Below are 23,709 nucleotides of genomic sequence, written 5' to 3'. Positions count from 1 at the left end.
GCTAAAATGTAAACTGAAACAAATAAAAACCCTGGCATTGAAACGATCAGATTTCTGGTTTTGATTTAAAAAAAAATAAACAATTTGCCACTTCTAAAGTCTGCTAGCTGAGAACAGTCTTCCTGGTAATAGCTTACATGCTGTGAACACCATAGTCTAGAAAAATATAAAAGTAGTTGAGTAGAACATCATCACGTACTATTTAATGATGGCTGCTTACTGACTTAACTCATTCCGTAGCAAAGGTTAAATTCTAAGCAGGACTGTGATACTGAAAACAGGAAAATACTCTAGGGCAGATACAGCAAAATAAATGAGCAAATGAACAAATTCTGAATCAGATTTAGCAAGTTTAACAAATTAGTATTTTTAAAACAGAACTTTTGGCTCTTCCCAGCAAATGCTAAAATGTGATTCTAAATTCTCAACTTGCAATGTCACAGCCCCTTGGTACTACTGGCAATGGATGCTTGCATTGGAAGTTGCCATGAAGATTAGAGTCATGCGATAGGGGTCAAATTGAATTTTGAAGCGATGAGGTCAAATGACAATGGTTAGATGTCTTACTAAAATCATCATCAGCAAACCAGTTATTCATGTAGATATTTGACTTTACTTACTTTTCTTCAAATTAATATAAGCCACTGAGACAAATGGATGAGAGAGTTTGTGTCCTTTACCCCTTGTCCCTCTTCAGTTTCAGACATAATTTAAGGTCCTGCTGAAGGTGCAGGACAATGAAGAAGGGCAGAGCACTAAAATATAATGTATGAAACATATTTCCTAAGTAAAAAATAGAGACATTTTCAGACATGAACTGCAATTTCAACCTCAACCCTCACACATTCACTACCTCCTCATAAAAAAGTTAACAGATCCTTATATTTTATACTTGAAGTGGGTTGCTTCTAATTAAGAGTATTTTTTCTCATATATAACCTTCTGATAGACTACATTTCATTTTCTCATCTTTGAGGGGAACTTTAGCCATTTCCCTTAATACAGGTGCACTGTAGTCACTTTAAACATCAGATGTATTTGCAAAAGCTTAACATAGCCTGGCTGAGGGAATCTATGTTTAGGCTTCTGTGCACACCTTTGTAATTGAAATTCTTGTACTGCATAATAGAAAAAGTCAACAGGTATTATTACACAGTAAGGAAATAATAAGGAAAACCAAAAGACAATCTTGCTGGGTAAATGAATCTTGATGCATGAGCAGGAAAATCTCAAGTGTAAAAATAAGGAAGAAACAGAGCAGAAGTGCAGGAGAGCCTCCAGTAACAAGTTTAATGACTCAGAAGTATTACTTCACCGGCAGAAATAAATTAGTTTTTGAAAGGCAGAAAATAAACACACGTATAGGTCTTTGCATTGTACTAGTAAGCAATCTGAACTAAGGCTACAAGCCTTGTAGCACCTGTATCCCATGTGATACTGAGCTCCATCTGCATCACAGATCCAAGCAAGTTATTTTTCAAGACACTTTAGTCTAAAAATAAAACAAAATCAAAGTTTACCCAATTTCTAGCTAGTGACAATTTGTACTTTACTTCTTTCAGATACCTTCTACCCTAACGTAAGTAAAAATCTTATATGAAGAAGACACATGAAAATTCAAAAGGTACTGTCTTGGAGTTCCTCACTTAAAACCCCAGCTAGTAAAAGCACTCACTATCTGGGGGACACAAAGTCCACCCAGCTATTTGTTCTCCTTTCCTGTCATCTCAGCATCTGCCTCTCAGCATCAGCATCTGGCAATCAAAGCACCAACCTCTATGCCAGGGCACAAGAATTAGACTTCCACCCACCAGCTCAGAAGCTGGGTGCAATCTGACTACAACGGGCTGCAATGAGCTGCACATCTACAGCTATGTCCTCATTTTAGTGCCCTTATGCAGAAAGGTTAGGCAACCATCAGAATTTGATGCCAAGGATTTCTTCATTGAAAAGGTGTTTCCCTGCCATAACTACAGAGGATATAGGCAGCTCTTCATAATAAATATTTAAAATTGATCTTTTGTCACACACTTTCTATTTACTGTGTAATCTTCTTCATATCCTTCTTTGCTCATGCTCTTACACTGTTCATTAACTTAATTTTCTGAGAACAAAGGTATTGATAGGACTTTTTAGTTATTTTAAAGGTTTTCCTAATGTTTGCTATGGCTCAGAATACTCTATCACCTTGTTGGCTGAACCCTCCTGTGAAAACACACACCGTTATGGGAGGGACGTTGATGGGGTGCAACAGGACAGCCCCAAAACTTTCCATCAACTTCTCAGATGTTACTGAAGCCTGCCCCAAATCCAGTGACTTGTTTGTCCACCATAAAAAGCACATAATTTTCCATTGCCAGTGATCCGAACAGGAATTACAGAGGTCACTTCTGTCAGTTGCTTGGTTCCGCAGCCTGAAGAGCCTATCTATAACTTAAGCTTTTTATGCAAGTCTTCACTAAGGTCTGAGTGTTCATCTCTGGAACCTATTGAACAATATGTAACTACTTTATCAACATGCCCCAATTTCCAGTTACAGGGAAACAATGTGAAAAAATACATGATGGAGGATAAATAGAACTATTACAACTTTGTAAAATAAAGCTTTTTCTTTATAACTGGGCAAAACATTCAAACTGCACAGTGACATTTATTAGTCCCTGCAAAAATGAGATATTCTACACTACTGCTCTGCCAGAGAGTTGCAAAACACCTTCCAGTTTATTACTATTATTGCCTCAGTCTTGCTGCAACAGAATGCTACCTTTGTATCCCATTTTGGGATAACACAAGTTTCTTCCATGGCAGAAGTAAAAGAGGGGAAAAAACCCTGCAGTCCTCAGGGACTGTATGTAGGCCTGGCAAGATGAAGAAGAGGTTCTTCCCATTTCTAACTGAACCTCATTTAAGTCCGTTCTTTTTCCTAGGAAACGATAGCAGCAATTTGGTTCTTTGTCATTTTGATAGGGAACTACATCATTTTTCTAGTACAACCATGCAGACAGATTTGAAGACCATCAATCACTTCCCCAACACTTCTAATGACTTCAGAACTCTCTCTTTCCTTGCTGTAGATGTTTAGCCCCGTGGTGCCAAAGGTAAAAGTCAAACCCCAGCCAGGAGTAAAATCAGCTTTCCGCTTAGTGGTCCTGTAATCATAACTGGGTATCCCTCTGCGATCCCTGGTTATTGGAAACATTTGTATTAGGAGGAAAGCCCGAAGATGAGCTGTTCTGGGAAATTACTGATGGGAGAGAGAGGGAACCAAAGGAGCAGTAAAGATGCAGCTGGTCTCTGCAGGGCAGAAAGGTGGAAAAGGAGGGCTCTGGGCGGTCAGTTTTGGTTGCTGAGATGGAGGTATCCCCCTGCCAAAGCACACTCATCAGACTGAAGGGCAGCTGAATGAGGATGGCACAGGGGCTAGCGAAGAAGGGTACAAAACAGAGGCAAACATAAGCTCAGCCAGCTGCTATCACCGTAACCCAGGGAGAGGGGTGATGCGCGTGGGGCAACGGGGTGAGCAGCAGGCAAAGGTAACACGAGAGATGTTTACAGAACCAAGTACGAAACGCCAAGAATATTCACAGCACATAAAAATGACTGATTTCCTTATGTCCTCTCTGGCTTACATCTGCTTCCAGTGTGTTACTGGGAAAGGGAAGCATGTTATTCTACAATGTAGTTTAGTATAACCATGCTGAGATTCCAATTTCAATAAAATACAAAGCAATTTAAGTATTTCTTGAGTACACACTGTATATACACCGTGACTTTAGACACCAAAAAAAGGCTCTGCACAATCTTCTAGAAAGAGAAATTATTATGACAGAAAACTTCTGGAGAAATCTGCTACTTTGTCCTGCAGTATAATGCTAATTTACCATGTAGTCTTTAGCTGCTTCATAACAATCTAATGGAACAAGCTGAAATATAAAAGAACAATGCATCAGCAGGTAATGAAAATAACATGTTATGAAATGAATTGCTAATTATTAATGCTTAGTAATTCTTTGTATTTACACAATGCATCACAAAAAATAAACAGCACCTTTTTCTAGGTGTAACACTTAATTAAAGGTCCTGCTACACCATTGGATTACAGAAGTCTGTCCCTGCAAACTTACTGTCACTGAAGAGTAACAGCTTAACACATGCCTATTCTATTGCACCAGAGGTTTTCAAGCCTCTTAGATTGTGCTTTTCTGCTGCTGTAGTTTGTTGTCCCCTCTGCCTGCTTCAGCTCATTGCACATTTCACAAATACATACACTCTAATTTCTGATTTACCAAGTGTCCCCGTTCTCCACACGTCTCTAGCACCAACTCAGCATACCAATTTCTACCAGCTATCACTCACTCTTTAAAATAGATTTTTGAACCGCAAGCTCCAGCAAAGTCAGGCAAGGCCTCAGATTTTGTTTTCAGCAACATGAAATAAGAGAAAATCTAAGGAGGTGATGCCAAACAATATCCACAAGTAACAATTTTGAGTCTGGCTAAATTAATAAGGGCGTGCCTGTATCCATTTGTGTATGTACACATTTACAAGATTTGGATTTTGTTCATCTGAGTGCTTTGAAAATAGTGTCTGTTTATATATGTACCCGTGAGAAAGAGAAAGCAAGAGGCTTATGGAAAAGCAAGCATATTTGTTTTATATGTTACTTAGCCATTCATTATTCTTCTGTTTAAGAAGTTCTTCATTAAATCAAGGACTGGAATAAATATCCTGTGGGATGATGAATTCCTTATGGTTTGCGAGTGACTTAGAGAAACTCCACTGCGTGAAATTCACATGAACTCTTCAGCCAACAATTAAAAATATATCAAAACCCCCAGCCTGTTCTGTTCAACAGAAGATTAAAACCCCCCAAATCTGCAAGAAATAAAGTATGTGATGGCTGAAGGATGAAGTTAGTTAAATTTAAAACAGAAATAGATGCGATTTTGAATTTGTCAATACCTTATTGAGAAGTATGGAATCCATTGGAAACCTTCAGTGTAACTGAGTATTGTATATGTGAGAGACACTCTAGTGCAATTAGGAAATACTAATGCAGAAGTGAGTGAGTGGTATTTGACAGCTTGTACCTTAAACCAGACAAGAATATATAGGTTCCTCTGGTCATACTTGGGTTTATTTTTGTAATGAGTCACTACTGCCAAAGGGAAAATGATCTGTTTCCTCTCATTATCCATAAAAGAAGGAATATATGAAATAGTAATAAGCTTACAGAAGGATGACTAATATAACCTTGAAGGCCTTCAGGTTAGAGATTCCTCAAATTTCCATGGATGCTTGATTCTTGCCCTAGTTGTTCTGAAATTCATAAGGTTTTCTCTAATGTGTCAGAGAAGTTTAACACTTTCTGATACTTCTGTATTGAAGAAAATAAGTTATCTTTTCTCCCTTCTCAGTTGTTCACAGTTAGCCTTTCCTTTCCCAGATCTTTTCTCCAGACAATATTTTTAGGTTTGCTTTCTGTCACTCCAAGTTCATTGCAATTTTTGTTGTTTCTTCCTCTTAATTTTCTGCATTTTTCAAGATTATTTAGCCGAAAGCATCATTACATCATTACATAACCATGCCATCACCATTTCCAAGGAGAGGAGTAATTGCAGTTGTCTTCTACTTTTTTTTAAGTTTGGATTCTCCTGCCACCACAACCTGCAGCAGCCCTTCTTGCAGTGACACTAAAGTATCACAGTAACAAAAACCCCAAAGCTTAAAGGACCCTTAAAGGAGCCACATGCTGTGTGTACACTTAGTGAGAGACATCTCCTGCTCTGAAGGCTTCAAAATGTCAATAAACTCATAGAAAACCAGGAACACAGATGCCAGTCAGTCCATTCCCATTACTAAGGCAGCCTCAGTTCTTGACAAACATCTGTCTGCTTGTCTTCTATAGATCTCCAGTAATGAACAAACTACAATTTCTCCACACATCATTACAGTTACACTATTCTCATGATTAAAAGGTTTCCTAATATCATTCTTGATGCTGTTATCTGAAAATATAGCATGCATTCTCTCTGCTTCGTCACCCTCCTTGCTGGTGAAATCAGTGAACAGAAACAGGCCTGGACCCAAGATGAATAAAGAATGGGGAAGCAACTACAAGTGGTTCTGGCATGCCTGGAAACTTTCTAAGATGGCTATCAAAGCACTTCCCTGCTAGAGCTGTTATCTGAACTCACTCTTTGCGATGCTCAGTTATGGCAGAGGACCTTGTGCTGGACCTCATTAAATATTAACTTCACATTCACTGTAGCAATCAATAAAAGAATCAATTAATTCCAATGGAATTTGATAAAAAGGTTTTATTATGCATTGGGGGGGTTGCAGAAGCCTGAAAAGCAAGGCTCTGCTCATATCTGACAGGCAGCAAAAGCCACCTGGGATGGGGACATGTGCAGCTGAGGAGCTGGAGCCTCTGATTGTTATGACTATTCAGCTCTGACCAAAGGGGCAGGCTGCTGCACATGGTGCACACAGCAATAAAATAGCATCCCCTTTTTAAAAATACATACTACAGTCTCTTAAGTGCCTTATTCTTTCTGTATAACTACAACTAAAAGGAGTATCCCACTACCGCTCCCATCACCCAACTTTTTGATGTGTGGTCTCATCTACCATTGTGTACTTTGTGCTCAGTCTTGCAGATTAAGGATGATATCAGCATCTGGCAGCTCTGCCCTTGATTACATTAATAAGATTCCTAAGGACATACTACTGGACCAGTAAACACTACTACCTGTGAAGCTGGGTCCGAGTGCCCTGTTGAAAGTGAAACATGCTGTTTCCAGATGAGCAGGGATGCCAATCCAAGCTTCTCACATTTCAAGACCCTCTTCTGAGAAGAGGTTTAGGTGCAAATGCAACCCCAGTCTGTTTTGGGGTGTGGGTAAGAAGGGAGAGAGAAAGCATCGTTGCTGGAGGTTGTGTAGTGCTAGTATGAAAAGGCAACTACAGGCACTACTATTGCTCCTAATGTATCCATATTTAGTAATCAAGCAGCTCTGTGCAGGAAAATAGCTTTGCATATTTTCCAGAATAACACCCTTCCCCCTGACAGTGATGAAGATGCTCTTAACTGACTTTGACCTTAAAGAATACTTATTCTCATGTCTACTATGCAAACATTCACGCTTTCGTAGTGTGGAGTCACTTTCCGGGAACGAAAGTTAAGATTTGACATCTGTCAGGCTCTACATGTTGGAACAACAGTCGGCAAACTTAAGCCATGTAATCTATTATCTTGGGAAAAACAGAAGCCACATAACCACTGCTATAATTAGTCTAATTTTAAAAGGTCTGCAAGTGCAAGTCTAGATTAAAACCACACATTGCTAGGAAGAAAGCACACAGAACACAGAGACCTTTGAAATTCTCCTTTATGCTGCCTACAAACTGGTACGCTTTTGCTCCTTGCGTAAAAAGCTCACTTTTAAATCTCTTTGTGAATTCTAGTCAAAGACTAACTGATGTCATGTATTAAGCTTCTTAGCAACTTGGAGGGTTTATAAAATACCTACAATGTAATTATTGAAAAGAATGCTTCAGTCTAACCACACAGATGAACATATTACACATATTGAAATACCTGGAATTACTCACTAAAACTTACATAATCACCAAAACAACAACAAAAAAATTAAAAAAATATATGTTCTTCTTCCCCCTGGAATTTCTGCTGGCTAAAAAAATTACATGGAACAAAGTACTAATTATTCTGCTACTGCTATCCATTCTAGTCAGTGGATTTAACCTGAAAATCTGACATACTCAGGTTTGTTATCCCGTGATTTAGTTATGTATCACTGTTAACGAGATTAGAACAGACAGAACAGAGGCATTTGAAGAGGAAACCCCCAGGGACGAGGAAGACCTCCATGTAAAGTAGGTCTTGGTGAAGGTGGGCTTCCTGCTCCCCCAGTTGGGCACAGTGCTAGTTTTACCCCCAGCATGAAAAGGTCTTCACAATGGCTTACTCCTACAGGAAATAACAGTAGCATCATCGACACTCGTGCTCTCATCAAAATGGCATTAGCATTTTTCCTCGAGAAGAAACACTGATTTCTGCAGACCATTAGTATCACTGATTCATAATGCATAAAGGTGAGAAGCATCCCAGCTACACCTGCAGATCTGTGTATCAGGAAGAACCATTTGACTACTGCTTGCTTACTCTGAAAGACGAACGAGCCTGAATGCAAATGTCTCTACTTTACTATTACAAATATTTTGCACTCTCATACAGGCACAAAGTTCACAAAATTCACATTATACAGGAACTTAAAATTGTCCTATTTTCATTTTTTCTTCTATACATATAACTGTACAATCTCCCTTTTCTCTCAAAATGATCAGATACCACTGATCATCTTACAGCATATGTCCCATAGACTCTCATGGACTCATCTGTCCCATAGACTCTTGCTGATTAATTTTCTAAATATAGTTTCACAGAGGGAGAGTAGAATAGATACACCTATTAACATCCAGAAAGCATCCATTTATTAAGACAGTGTGAAACATTTGTCATGATTTACCCCATAAAATACACTGATTAACAGTAGGAAGTCTCTATTTCTTTTCCAACTTTTTAGTGAGTTTTATTCCAACTGAGGCTTGACAGTGAATAATATTCAATTTTTAAAACCGAGATTAAAACTATTCTCAGAAAACAGCCAAACTCTGGTCGCATTTTAGCTACCATCAGTTTTGATTACTGAGTCCGCTGAATTTAAAAGCAAACACAGAAGTAGCAAATCTTGGAGGTTTTTAAGACACAACTGGACAAGGTCCTAAGAAACTTGGTCTGAGCTCACAGCTGACCCTCTCTGAGCAAGAAGCTGGGCCAGAGACCCCCTGGGGTCCCTTCCAGCAGGAATGATTCTGTAATTAAATCCACAATTACCCAAAACTTTCACTCCAAAGACTTTCTTGGTTTGTTATGTCTGCTCTCACGACATAAAATATTATCCCCATTCCCAAAGGATGATATGAATAAATGATGGAATGATTTGTTGTGGATGACTACAGAAGCTCACTCTCAGTACACTTCCTAAACACAAAAAAATAAAGGTAACCACAAAAAGGACCTTAGTCCCAGAAGCTAAATCATTAGGAAACAAAAGTTACACTGGGAACACATGAAGACGACTAATCCTCTGAGCTTGCCATGCCACATTCATACGTTGAGACACTCTGTTGATATGGTAAAGCAACCAGAAGCCATTTCCATCAACACATACTATTTTAAAATAGGTATGTGAATTTAATCAGTAGGGACAACACCTAGCACTTTTTCTCAAGAAGACAGACAACAAACTGCCCATGAGGGAATTTTAAACCACATTCATGCTCCCACTGCAACCTCTGCTGTGACACAACTTACATGCTACATGAAGATTACGTGCTTGGGTGAACTGTACACAAGATGTCCATGATGGAAATGCTTATTTTAGATCTCAAGAAACTGCATTATTTGGAGGTCTCAGGAGAATTGCTAGCCTTTGGAAGACTTGGTTTCATCTCCTTTTCATTTTCTAAAATCATTTCATATATTAAAGAGTCATATTTTCAAAGACTGATTTGTTATGAACACATCAAAAAGAACAGTTGCGCTTTTATATGCCTTCTGAGCCAGAAAGTGCTTTAAAACATTTTTCAGAGGGTGTTAGTCACAAAAGGAATAATGGATGATTTGTAACACTGCGCATCAAAACCGCAATATAGGGCTGAAGCAAGAATCAATATTATTTATCATGATTGTGAGACAAGCCCTGCTGCTGCCCTGTATTATTTATAGCAACTGAATCACCACAACGAGCAAACAAGGGAGAAAGATTTGGTGTTTGAGGGAGTTTGTCTGAGTTGGGTCTTCACCCAGCCAGCTTTCTGTGAGATGCTGACCCAGAGCATTTCTGCTGAAATTCCAGCAACACAGCTGAAGATCAGGTAAATTTTGTAATTTGGATTAAGAACTTACAGCATTCTATCTTTAAAAAATGTGGCCAGATAGTGTGGTGTTTAGTGTAGCAATTTCATTTATGTGGAAGAACACACTGCAGAACTGCACATCTTTCTTTTTTCTTTTCTTTTTTTTTTTTTTAAATTTGAGTCATTTACATAAACTTTTTTCTAAAAAAACCCAGAAAACAGACATTAATTGAACAACCAATACTGTGTATTTTAGGTTCAGATCTTTTAAAGGCAGATGAACACACATCGATATCTTTCTGAATGCAAGCTGCCTTTGAATCAAATGCCAGAATTAAGCGTTTGCATGTCTCTGTAAGAACAATGACACAACATACCTATTTAGATACGATAATATATTCAATAAGCTTTCCGTCAGTTCACACAAATTTTGAACCTTTCTAAATGGCAAACTCATTTTGGTTAACTCACAAAAATTTGAGATTCAAATCCAATCACAGTGCATTAATAGTATAAAGTGTATAGTATAAAGTATAGTATATATAATGGAAAGGCAAAATGAAAAGTGTTAAAGTTGTAATTATTTCAGATAAAACATTTTAATTCCTTCAAGATTACACAAGCATTATTATAACTTTAGGCATTTTTCCCAAATGGGTAAATTACTTCTTTTCTACTACATGGTTGATTCAATGAACATTGTCACCCCCTGTGGCTCCATTCCGAAGAGAAGCTCCCTGCACCACCGCTCACTGGGTGTGAATCGGGAGGTTGCTTATGGACTGCTATGATCTTCTGACATGCAAGTGCCATGCAAAAACATGAGATATGCAAGTCAGAGGAGAGGGCAGAGGGCTGGAGTGCTCACTCAATTACTCCAAATACTCATGAATGGGTATTTTGCAGGAATGAAGATTTGGAGATTTGGCACCCAAATAACAGAGCATTACGACCCAGTTCTAGCACCTGTAGGAGCACTGAAATGCTTTGAAAGGAGGGGTCACCGTGTCTTTATGAACTGTTTCATGCATCTCTGGTCTACTGGCTTATCAAAGCTGTCTTTGACTCTTAACATCTCCTTGTTCAGAAAAGCCTCATGCCTTCATTCTCAAGTGACAGCAATGGGAAAGAGATACTGTTGAGCGTCACTCAAGGTGACATGTTTGACATTTCACAAGGTCAAGCTCTATGTTAAACCCAAATCTGAAATGCCTTCAGACCTAAACCCAGATCTTTTATAATTTCTCTGTATGTTCCAAGATCACATGCGATAACACTTCTTCAATTATTCTATTTTGCACTAAAAAAAGATTTTAAGAAATGCACATTTTTTGACACCTACTATCAGACACCTCCTAGTAATCACACGGTATCAAATGTACTTGTGAATTCTATATAGTATTGGTTGTCATTTTAACCTCAGTTCTGATCCTTCACACAAACACATTTCTCAAATAGACAGTGATGAGGGCTGGAACAGTAGTCACATTTAAAATTCTTTTTAATTTGTCAAAAATTCATTTGTATACTAGCTTTTCTATCTCATCCATACATTTTAATGCATGACTCAAGCCAGTGTTTCATTCTATTATATGTATCTACAGATGGTTGAGGGGAGAAAATCTAGTTAATTGGTGACACTTGGAGAACTAACTACCGGTTGATTTTTTGAGTAACTCTAAAATTAACATATTTGTTTCCCAAACATTTGGGATAATTTTGTAGAAGCACACCAATGATCAAAAAGTGGCTGCTGTTTCTCAAGCTATCAGGTTAGTTTTTAAATACACAGAAGGGATTATGCATTTTTTCGGTGAAGGCATTTTAAAGATTCTTTTCCTGTTTTAGACTTATGAAAACAAGCTAAGAAGAGGCTATTGCCTTTCTGTAAAGAAACAGGTGACTCACAAGCGGAATTTTTAGAGTAAGGTTGACTGAAATAGGAAAGAAGTAAAAGTTAGGGAAAGAGGAGATGTTATAGTTCGATCTTGTGAAAAAGCTTTAAAAATCAAAGTCTGAGTAACACTGCTTTCATCTTTAGGTGCAAAATCTAAGCTTTTTCTCTTTATTATTTTTTAAAGAAGAGAAAACCAAAAACCCTGCAAGGTGGAAATATAATTTACTTTCTTTAAAACTAAACTGGCAATTTTGCAATCACACAATGGGAAATTTTTATGAAACAAAATAATAAATTCCCCAATGCTACAGCAAACTTCATATGGATGCATACTAAATCACTCAAAAAGCTTTAATATGCATATGAAAAATTAGAGAATGTAGTTTGCCTTTTTATTTGAATTTACTGAGGGCTTTTTTAAACAGTTCCCAACAGGTGATCTGTCAGGGAGGATTAGCAGGACAAGAAGGGAGAGCCCTGAGTTGCATGAATTCAGATCCAACGGGCAGCCAGAACTCAGGTAACTCCTCAGTTTTGTGCAGGAGGCAGAAACCACAATTTTGGAGAAACGTGACTATTCCTTAGATCTCTCTGGATAATTTAAAAATGTAACAGATAAAAGTATTCTGATTACACACCCCTAGATTTGAGACCTCGTTCCCTGCCGCCTGCCCAGCTGCCACGGAGGCAGGCGGTGGGGCCGCTGGGGTGGAAGGCAATGTCTAACGCTGCTTAAGCAGTCGGTCCCCATCTTCTTGGAGAAACGGCTATTAAACCACACAGAAGCATCCACTTGCTGGACGAGCTTGTGACTGCCTCCTGGACTGTACTGATGCTGATTACCAAGGTTAGGTTTTCAAAAACACAAGGGAATTGTCTAATTCTTTCTATCATTTGGGAGATGTTCGAATGACCTCAGTGGAAAAAGAATTATGTCTCTGCCTGCTTTTGAAAATCTCACCTTTAATGTCTAAGCTGGAAAGTCCTTCACTGTGAAACTGGTGAAAAACATTCATTGATTTCAGTAAGCATTAAAACAAGCTCTTAAGACTTACAGCTCTGAGCAGTCTAATTGAAGTTAATGTTAGTAGGAGCACAGAGTTTGGAAAGATGACAGTCTTTATACTCATGTTGACTTTTGAAGGTGATCCAAGTAATCAAAACTACTAGAGACTTTTTCCTTTTAGAAGACATTTTAAATTAAGTGTCAAACTTAGATCAAGGGTCAGACTTAATAACGCTTTCAAGTTCTCCCATAAACTATCTCAATACAGATAATTTTAAACAGTACTACTTAGTAAAAACAGTTCTACTTGTCAAATAAAAATTAATATATCAAGTCTTACAGTATGATGTAATTTTACAGCATCTGCAAATACTGTTATGCATATGATATTGCAGTATTATATAATTTTCAGCTGTAAGAAGGCACAAACAGCAGTAACACCTCCTTGCCTGTTATTTATATCTCTTACTCTGCAATGATTTGAAGAGTAATCCAAAATCCCTCTCCTGGGTGTGAGCACCTGCAAGCAGCCTGGAGGGCTTGCTCCCTGCCCTGTGCCCCTTCCCTGCCCTCTGTGCATTTTAAGAAAACAATTAGGACTTCTTTATTTTGTCCTGTAGTTGTGAGCTTCACTCTTAAACTGTCATCAGTGGAGCAGGATGGCTCTTTAAAGAGTTTGGACATAGTCAAAGGACTGATCAGCTGTCCTTCAGCTCCTGAGATAACGAATCAGCCCCTGTGTGAGCTCCAGAGAGTGCGGACGGTCCTTGGGAGAGGTTCATGGTCAGGAAAAGGACCTCAGTGTGGTTTTGAATGAGAAGCTGCTTGAAGCCTCTTTGCCATACAACGACACATCAACAGTGATGAAGTGTTCTTAGGAATCAGAGGGGAAAAGTGCTGTTCAGTGTTGAACTTTGAATTTTATTTTTTAAATTTTTTAAATTAAAATTTTATTTTTTTAGAAAATAAACTTTTCATGCTAAAATACAAACACCAGTTGTCAGACAGCTCTTGATGAAACTGGCCTCTGTCCTCCATGCAAGTAGTTCAGCCAAAGAAACAAAGCAATCCACTAAAAGCCAAGCTTATGGGAGCATGTGGAAACTGGGACAGAAACAAATTCATCCATGCAGCGACTAGGCTGCAGTAAGAAGCAATCAGCTGAAGAAGATAAAAGCCTGACAGAAGAGACTGAAAAAAAGACAACCATGAAGCCAAGCTTAGAGAGAGGGAGAAGCAAAGAACATCTATTCCCCAATGAGACTAATAGGGATTCTCAAGGCATAGGGGAAACCAGAAGATGGGTAGCCTAAAGGCTGAAGAAAAAAGGCAGTGACAACCACCATCAGTGACCGTGAACTCTGGACACAGCCATCAGACTGTGTTGCTAAAGCACTCCTGTGGGGAATTTGCCATATAGGGTTGTCCATGGTTACAATAATTTTTCTGTTGCAGGACAATTTTCTCTGATACATTCAAACAAGGAGACATGTGGGTAGCACAATTAAACTGTACCACAAACACAGTAGGAATTTCATCCACTTCAATAAAAAGTCATTTATTATTACCTGAAAATTTTATTCAAACACGATGTGTCACACTATACCAACTATATCATAGTATATCAATTATCAAGGATGTTGAGTACCTGAATGAAAGGGAAGAGCAGTCCGACTGCAAAGTTGGAGAGCCAGTTGACTGTTCCAGCTATCATGAACGCGGCTGGCCTCTGCGACTGCTGGAAAAACTCTCCAGTGAGGACAAACGGAATCCCACCTGAAATGGGGTCCAACAAGTCAGTAGTTTTAGTAAACCTCCTCTGCTGACAGCTGTTTCGCTTACAGAGATGAACATGCTCTGTGCTGCACACCTCAGTGACTAGCACTGCTCTACAGCTCTCTGCTCAGGCGTACGCAGGGGCTTCTGAGCCAGTAAAATGTGATTTGTCAAAATCATACTTTAGAAAAGTGACACTTGTCTCTTTCACACCACCGCATCTCCTGTTTACATCCTTTCAGTGAGGATGCAGGAGCAGGTAACAGAGCAGTGAATCCATACAACAGCTTCCAGAGTACTATGTGACAAGCCATTGATTAAAAATAAGGATGACTGTTTCTACTAAAATGCTTGAAATTCTGAAAATTCAGAAATACTCCAAAATACTTTTGACCTTCACAGTTGGACAGACAGCTCCAAAGAGATTAAACAGTATTTTTTTTGTAATTATTACCCACTTTATTTCAGCAATAAAAAAGGCAAAACATTTGCTTCTTTATGAGCATACTTTTCATTGATGCTTATTTAATACGTTCCCTTACTAGATATACTGCTGGCACTTCTGGCAAGGTCTGTTTCTCCCATCAGCCAAGGACTCTGACCTCCGTAGTAACAAGCTCAGTTTAATACCACGTTTGTCACTCGTGTTTCCTTCCACTTAGGCAGCGGACTATTTTGTACAGCACTGGCATAGTGCTGGCCTGACAACAACCCCTGGGGAATAGCTGTCTAGTAGCTGAAAGTCTCCATTTATGATCTTTGGCTTCCTTCATTCCAATAGGATGTTTCAATAGAAATATTTCTATTTTTATAGAATAAAACACAGATTGCATTTGCTGATTGGCTACATACTTCAGTTAATGTTGCACATTCGACATGCATCTACTTGCAGAATTATTTCACCACAGTTTGGAGAACAGTAAACCTAGTAACATCAGACAAGTCTTCAATATTCTGGTGCTACCAATTTCTACCTCCAAGTCTTCATGTGTGCCAGTATTACCTGCCTCACCACTTAGCTTTGTAGGCAAGATCCATGCACACAGGTACTATGAAAGTCCCTTCTCTGTTTTAAGCATTTTAACAAGTTAGTCTGAACAATCAAAACCATATTAATAGACACACTTCCTTTCAAACACCTCTATAACAATCCTGACTTCGAAAATGTATGTAAATTAAGACAAAAACACCACCAAAGACTTATCCATCTACTGGATCCTCTCCTTGTATGTCTTTGCTTGATCTATGTGGTTATCTTTTACACTACCCTTACTCTTCGACAGTTGTGAACGCATCTCTGAGTGCTTTATAGTGATGCATTGTCATGTAGCCCCTTGTGCTCAATGGCACTACACTTAAAACACACGCACCAGAAGCCATCCTATGAGCAGTACAAGATAGGAACTTGTAAACACGTTAACAGGACATGCAGATGACACACAGCACCAGATATTCCTCCATTCCAGGTCTTTTGGATGCAAAGACCATGAATATGTGCATAAAAGAAAGGCAATGTAGTGCAGCAAATGGCTATATACATTAGTAGACATCACTCTCCATCATCAGCTAACGTAACTTTTTGTGAGAACAGATCTACAACATGTCGTGGTTTAACCCCAGCCAGCAACTAAGCACCACACAGCCACTCACTCACCTCCTCCCCACCCAGTGGGATGGAGGAGAGAATCGGGAAAAGAAGTAAAACTTGTGGGTTGAGATAAGAACAGTTTAACAGAACAGAAAAGAACCTAATAATGATAGTGATAACACTAATAAAATGACAACAATAATAATCAAAGCATTGGAATATAGAAATTATGCACAGTGCAATTGCTCACCACCCGCCGATCGACGCCTAGTTAGTCCCCGAGCGGCGATCCCCCCACCCCCACTCCCCCCCAATTTATATACTAGATGTGACATCACATGGTATGGAATACCCCATTGGCCACATTGGGTCAGCTGTCCTGGCTCTGTCCCCTCCCAAATTCTTGTGCCCCTCCAGCCTTCTCACTGGCTGGGCATCAGAAGCTGAAAAATCCTTGACTTTAGACTAAACATGACTTAGCAACAACTGAAAACATCAGTGTTATCAACATTCTTCTCATACCTAACTCAAAACCATAGCACTGTGCCAGCTACTAGGAAGACAATTAACTCTATCCCAGCTAAAACCAGGACACAACAGTAGCAAAGGCTTCAAGTGAACTTTCTGTCTCAGAAACTGCCAGTATAAATTACACCAAAAAAAGTCCAGAGCAAATCTATTTATTCACTCCTACTTTATACACATGAAACTGAGATGTATCTGAATTCTATGACTAAAAAAAGTGACCTCTCCCAATAGCACTTTGAATCTGTAGAATAAGCAGCTGAACATGCATAACTTAACGAAATTCAAGCAACGTGGTCTATCAATCCTTGGTGGCTTCCAGTGCCTATTCTATCATATACTTGGGATTTGGGTTCAAATCTTAAGATATGGCAGGCAAAACAACAATCACGTCTGTTCTGTCAGCATCTGTTTTAGGTCTCAAATGCTATGCGAGGAAGTGGTTTGCCAGGGCACTTGCCCCTTGCAGAGAGGAACTGAAGGACTGGAAACACAGAAATCATGTAAGATGATTTATTTATGATCATTTATTCTGTCATGCCTTTGCTGTAGGACAATCTACAGAGGTGTTGCTGTTCTTGTCAGTATAATAAAAATGGTGTTTGAGACCCATTTGGGAAAATACACATTGTACAAGAGAGGAAAAAAGCCAGAGGCAAAAAAAAAAAGGCAAAAAAAAGTACAAAAGGACAGAAACATATCAGAAAGCATAAATGTTATGGAAATAAAAATGCATGGGCACTATCTTGGAAAAAGGTTCCTTGAAATTCAAATGTAATTTCTAGATACATATTAATCATCACTAAAATTTATTATTAGTCACACTTGCCACAAAAGCTCTTCAGTCTAATTTGACAAATAATCAATCTAGTGATGGTAAAAATAGTATTTTGCAAAGTCTAAAAAAAAAAGAAAGCAATTAGCAGCTCCCCTGAGCTCTTTCAAATGTTGTGGAGAGGAGTGGGAAAGGTGGCACAGACAGACCTCCAGACTTCCTCATGGCATAGACAAACATGTGCACAGCATTACAAAACAAAGAAATTAAGTTTCTGTAGAGGGATGACTTAAGAGAAATAATATGGAGGAACCAAGGAGCCTGAAAAGCAATAGGTAAGTTATGTGGAAGACAGGCCAGATCTAGAAACATGAGAAACCAAATGAAGCCAGGTCATTGCTGTATATTGCTATATGCCTGGAAGAGCAAAGACTTCACCTTACTAGGATGCAGAGCAGGGGATGTGAATGCCTGCCAAGAGCCACACCACTGTGAAGAACACACTCCACAAATGAATGAAGTAAAAAAGAAATTTGGGCAAGCTGAAGGAAAAAATGTAAAGCCTGAACACACAAACAGCGAACGCACCTGAGATCAGCTGAACCTATAGCCCCAGGAGCCCAACCTCAGTCTTTTCAAGGTATCAGGGGTGTGCTCAAGGACCCCTTTTCTCCTGGAACTTGGTTCTTTGAGATCGAAATCTGGGTGCATGGGGCTGAAGGAAGCTGTAGTATGATTCGACTAGGTCAGTTCGATCCAGGCTGCAGAGATCAGAATATTACGGCATCTCACCAACCATTCCTTACAGAGTCAGTTTCCTTGCAAGGTCCCCTGTATAATCAGATGGGTCCATACTGGCCTGTGTTCAACATGGATGCTTGGAAACCACAACCAAAAGCAATCCAACCAAACCACTGTATTTTTTGAAACAGTCTTTAAACATTTTGTCATGGATTTTGCAACTTTATGTGTTTGAACATGGGTGAAATCCTTTCACCAAGAAGCTAACTAACTCATGTAGGGGGTTGGACTAGATGATCTTTGAAGGTCCCTTCCAACTCAAACCATTCTATGATTCTATGTTCTTTCTCAAGGGGGATGAACCTGGCATTAGCATTTCCCCTGGAAGGCTTTCCACACAATTTTCAGTGAAACAGCTTTATTTTAGCTCTGATCATAAAACCAAAAATGTATATTAGGATTTCCTGTAGGAGTTTTTCAGCAAGGTAGCTTCTGAACATGAATTTAAAGAGGTAATGCATTGACCACAATAATTATAGTGATTCATTTCCAATACTTCATTCTTTTCAGCATTGCAGTGAACATAATGGAAAAAGCTCTTAACATACTGCAGTGCCATTAAAGAAAGGCTGTTATACCTGTTAGCATGCTACCTATCTATTGGAAACTACAAATCTCTTATTGCAGGACTTGTATATCAATGGGGTGCTTCATGAAACTAGATTAAGCCCACATGATGCAATTAGACATGCAACAATACTTCTGTATCTGTGTCTTTTATTCATTTCCCTCCGTAATTAGTCCAGTTACACTTAGAATGAATGTCATGTGCTGGTAAACATCCAGAATCTCAACCCAGTAGTCTTTTATGCATGAAATTGAAATGCTAGAACAGAAGTAATATTCTTGGTATACATGCTACAGATTTTCAAATATATATTTAAATTTGCACAAGTATCAACGTCTTCTTATGAAAAATTAAGTACACATATTTACTGTTTTGTTCAGTGAGCAGTTACAAATAAATACTGCTTAGCAGAAGTTACTCAATTTCGTGCAAAAATCTGAATATAGAAAACAGGAAAAAGGAAGGAAAATACTGAGATCCTCATTCTGTTTTTATCCCGTACCTAACTGGGAGTTGAAGTCATGGCTATATATATGATTTATGAAATGAGACTGTCAAAAGAATAAATGCCTAATACACATCAGGGAGATTTATTACATTGGTAAATCGCCTCTAAAGGCTATGGAAGCTTTGTGCCCTAAGAACCAGTAAAGAGAAAGGAATTCACTCCCTGAGCCAGCAGCTCATCTTTCAATATACACCCAAGACAAAACTTTGTGTGTTCAGGCAGTGGGTTTCCAGCCCCACCAGGAGGAAATACTCACTCATGGCCACACAGCCTAATAGTGGCCTCCTGCACGACTCAGCACTACAAAGTCTGCCCATACAGGAGGGATTCTGGAAATCCCGAGAGCTCTGATTAGGGCAAGAGCTCCCAGACTTTCCAACTCCATGATTTGAGAGAAGGAGTCTTCAAAGTGAGATGTTATGAGAAAACAGGCAAGTACTTTGCAACAATATTCTCTTTTGGAGGCGGGGGGGAAGTCTGTGCAGCTCTAGACAAGACCAAGCAAAACAGCTTTTGACTGCAAGGCAAGGCATGTAGAGAAGACTGACATATCCTAACAGGGTTGGGAGACAGAAGTACTGTCTCAATGAAAGGCTTCAGTATTTGCAATTCAAGGGGCAAAAGACAACTCTAGAGGGCAGCTGTGGGAGAGAAGCAATGGAAGTGAGACAAAGTTCCTGGAAGAAAACTGCTAGAAAAACAACCCAATATGCTCCAGTGAGAGAGCAAAAGGCTGTTAGTTTCTACAGAGACCTTAGCTATTAAAAAAAAAAAACAAACCAAAACCAACCAACCAAACAAAAAACCCTAACCAACCAAAACACCCCAAAATCCCCACCAAAGCCCATGGGAGATATACTGCAGGAGTACTGCCAGTGAGGGGTGCAATGCCAACTACTGAGTTTCTTCGATCTCTATTGGTCTACAGATAGAATAAGAATTTTGCAAAATACACTTCTCAATCTTTAAAGAGGTGTTCTGCAACTTGTTAGATTACTTTCACTTGTACATCATTTTGATAGAGTAACACCCCACCAAATAACAACATTACATAGTCAGATATGATGGCTGTATTGCCCAGCTAATCCTGGGGAGAGAACTGGGAGCAGAACGTGTGATAGGGGTGTACTGAGCCACAGCTTCATGCTACTCTGCTATCTGCCTCCAGCTCTTCTCCACGGGAGAACTGTTGATCTCATCTACCGCAGAATGAAGCAAAACAGACACTTCACTTGTATAAAACAGTATAGTTCATTAACCACATTAATTTGTACCATTTGAAGAGCATGGTCTTTTCTGCCTTAGATTAAAGGCCACTTGAATAAAGAACATTTAAAGCTAAGTAAGTCTATGGCAAACCAACAGTGCAAACCGTAACACTAAATTAGAAAACATAAATACAAAACCTGGCAAAACCCAATAATACAGTAATTAGTACCTGTAGTCATTAACAGTCTAATTTTTAATACAATATTGTGTGGAAAGGGTTTTTGCATTGATTAACTGGCCTTTGGTTTAGCATCCATAAAAGCTGTTACTCTAACAGCATATAGAAAGCCAGTTCTGGAGGTATTCTAAACTTTGTTGATGCAAGGTAACCCACCTCATTCAGGGTAAATAAATAACCTAAGCAATGGTGCAGAACAAAAATATTGATATACTCTGTTGTAACATCATTAGTTAAAACATTAATTCTTGGTTCTCAGGTAATTTACACTAAAATGGTTGACACACAACAACAAGCCTATTAGCTAATGAGGAAACCACACAATATTCTTTCTATATCCATTTAGGTAACTATTTCTAAAGCAGATATTCCATGTAATTTTGTAAGGTGGAATACATAAGAATACCCTTATCAGGACCATCTGATAATTTCTTCTTCAGTGAAATTCTCCCCCTCTTGAATAATAATTTGTGCATTTTCCTATAACTTTTAGTTTCATAAGGCAGTGCTCTCAAGCAGAATTTTATGAGCAGTCATTTACTGACTGAATCATTTTTCTCTGAAAATTTGTTTAATGAAGGCAAAATACTTACTACACAACTGATGAACCCCAATAATTTCCATACTTTTAAGACATTGTTCTTTACACGAGTTATAATAATTCCTTTTAAATACAGCTGTTTCCTGGAAGCCTAAGTAATATCTTCAATTTTTAATAGCTTTTCCTTTTTTGCTTTTTTAATTGTAATAGAAACCAGCAGTCTGGACACAGGCCGTTCTGCCAACTGCTGTCGAAATCAATACATCTTTTTTTGGTGTTTTGGTAACACTTTCAATCTGGTGGGGTATTTTGTGACTTTTTTTTTTTAATTGTTATTGTTGTTTGATTTTTTGTGTGTGTTGGCCTTTGGTTTTTTTTTGGTAAAAGCTGAGCATCAACATTAAATTTCTGCTGTGGTACTTAGCAATATTTCTTTTTGCTTCACCACTATAATTCTGCATAACTACTGAAGAATAAAATACAATTTAAAAATATACTCAACCTTAAACTACATGTAAATAGTCTTTTAAACATTTCTGCTATATTTTCAGACTCACTTTATCATATCAGAACCCTAATTATAGCCTGACTTTCTGTTCTTCTACTTGAACATGAAGAAAAAATTTTACTGAGCTATGACTAAGAGTCTTTATAATTTTATAATTATTCTCAGTAACAATGATCAGACACTGATAAACACCACTTCTGTTAATATTACAGTATTAAAAACAATGATCTCAATGACAAGATCAATGATGAGAGAGTTTTTACTTTCATAAAAGCACAGAAGTGTCCCTTACATTTTCATCCACTATACAGACAGCAGTATCATGGAAATACCTAATTAAAGACTCCCAAGTGTCTTCAGTCCTAGGTAAGTGAAATATTCATAGAGTCACATCACTATAACAGGACTGAAAACAGAAAAAAACCCAACCCCTATCTAGTCTGGGCATATTACTCCTACAATAATCTACTGAAAGAAATATAAAGTCAGCAGACATGATTTCCCTGTCAGGAATCAGGTTTACAGCCCATTAGCACAAAATGCTGCTGGTTGTGAACTTATGCAAGCTAAAACAGTCTTGAAAACTCAGTGTGGCATGTCAGGCTTTCCTCATGAAATATTTTAACAAACAAATTAATCATAGTAGCAGTGCACAATTGTGGTATTGTATAGCTGCATTCATCCTGAAGGACTCCAAAAGTAAAAATAGCGGACCAAATTTTCAGAGAAGCTGGGACAGAATCGTCTCTCCCTGTCCTCCTCTTCCTGTTTAAGATGGGTAACAGACCACGTCTTCACTGTTTATGATTTCTGGAAACTGTTGAAGTCTTTAGGATGTGGGGCCTCACATGCCAGTAATTAAAGAATTTGGCTGCTGCTCCAGGATGGTAGACAGGGTATGGAGAGCAGTAGATGTAGAACTAATGAATGTAGGACAATAAAAAGATTTTGTTTTCCTTACTGCAGCAGATAACCAAAATAGATAGAGCAAATAGCAGTATCTGTTTGCTACCAAACAAAAAGGAAAATGAAGAGAGAGCCAGAAGGTGCCCTTTGACTAGAAGTACCAGCTTGAAGAAAGACAGTAACAGCCTTGCTGTGATGAAACATATAGACCTTCTTTCTGGTGAAATTCAGAAAGAAGTCACCAAAGCCATAACTGAGTGTTACCCAAAAAGTGAAGTTTCCACAGCAGGACAGATAACATCTGGAGATTCAAAGGAAACAACTTCTTACTTGGTCAGACTGACACCATCAGACTACCCTTGTTTGTGCAATTGTCCCTCTGGCCTATTTTTTCCCCTGAAAGTCTCTTACTGCTGTTTATTTAGCTTTCTACATAGTAGGCCGGCTATCAAGAAACACTGTCTAGACCCTAGAGCAACTTTCATTGCAACATAAAACTAGTAAACATTTGCATTTAAATGCTAGCCTTGGAGCTTAGCCAAAAATAGATGAGATGAACTTAGAACTTTGCTGTGCATTGTGCCTGGGCACAAGGAAAATAAAATATTTTTATTGTCTTACATTCATCTACTGTTCTATATATTTATTAGTTTGCACTTTTGTAAGTATAAATATTTTATACTAATTCACAGAAGAAACAGTGTATTTTTTTACTAGGTTTTCTATATCCAGTCCCCATTAATCTGAATAACATACCTAAGTCACTCACACAACTTTTGTATAAATCAATTTTTCACAGTTACATGAAGCTCTAAAACACATGGGTGCATTTTTCCAGCAGTAGATTTCTTAAGTGTTGGAGTTGTGAGCCACCAGCAAGTAATTAACGATCACTCAGGAAAACATGCTAGTTCAGGT

At 38.5% G+C, this 23,709-nt stretch overlaps 1 protein-coding gene across 2 annotated transcripts in view; it reads right to left on the bottom strand.

Moving 5' to 3' along the window:
- SLC2A9 (solute carrier family 2 member 9) overlaps positions 1–23,709 on the bottom strand; it is a 115,339-nt gene that overhangs the window by 8,651 nt on the left and 82,979 nt on the right. For both annotated transcript variants that reach the window (XM_069793575.1, XM_069793564.1), the window contains one exon: positions 14,497–14,624. In XM_069793575.1, the coding sequence (XP_069649676.1) occupies positions 14,497–14,624 (128 nt within the window). The remainder of the gene's footprint in view (positions 1–14,496; positions 14,625–23,709) is intronic.

Source organism: Haliaeetus albicilla, chromosome 1 (genome assembly GCF_947461875.1).
Source record: "Haliaeetus albicilla chromosome 1, bHalAlb1.1, whole genome shotgun sequence".
In the NCBI taxonomy this organism is placed as follows: Eukaryota; Metazoa; Chordata; class Aves; order Accipitriformes; family Accipitridae; genus Haliaeetus; species Haliaeetus albicilla.
This window is presented reverse-complemented; position numbering and strand designations above follow the sequence as displayed.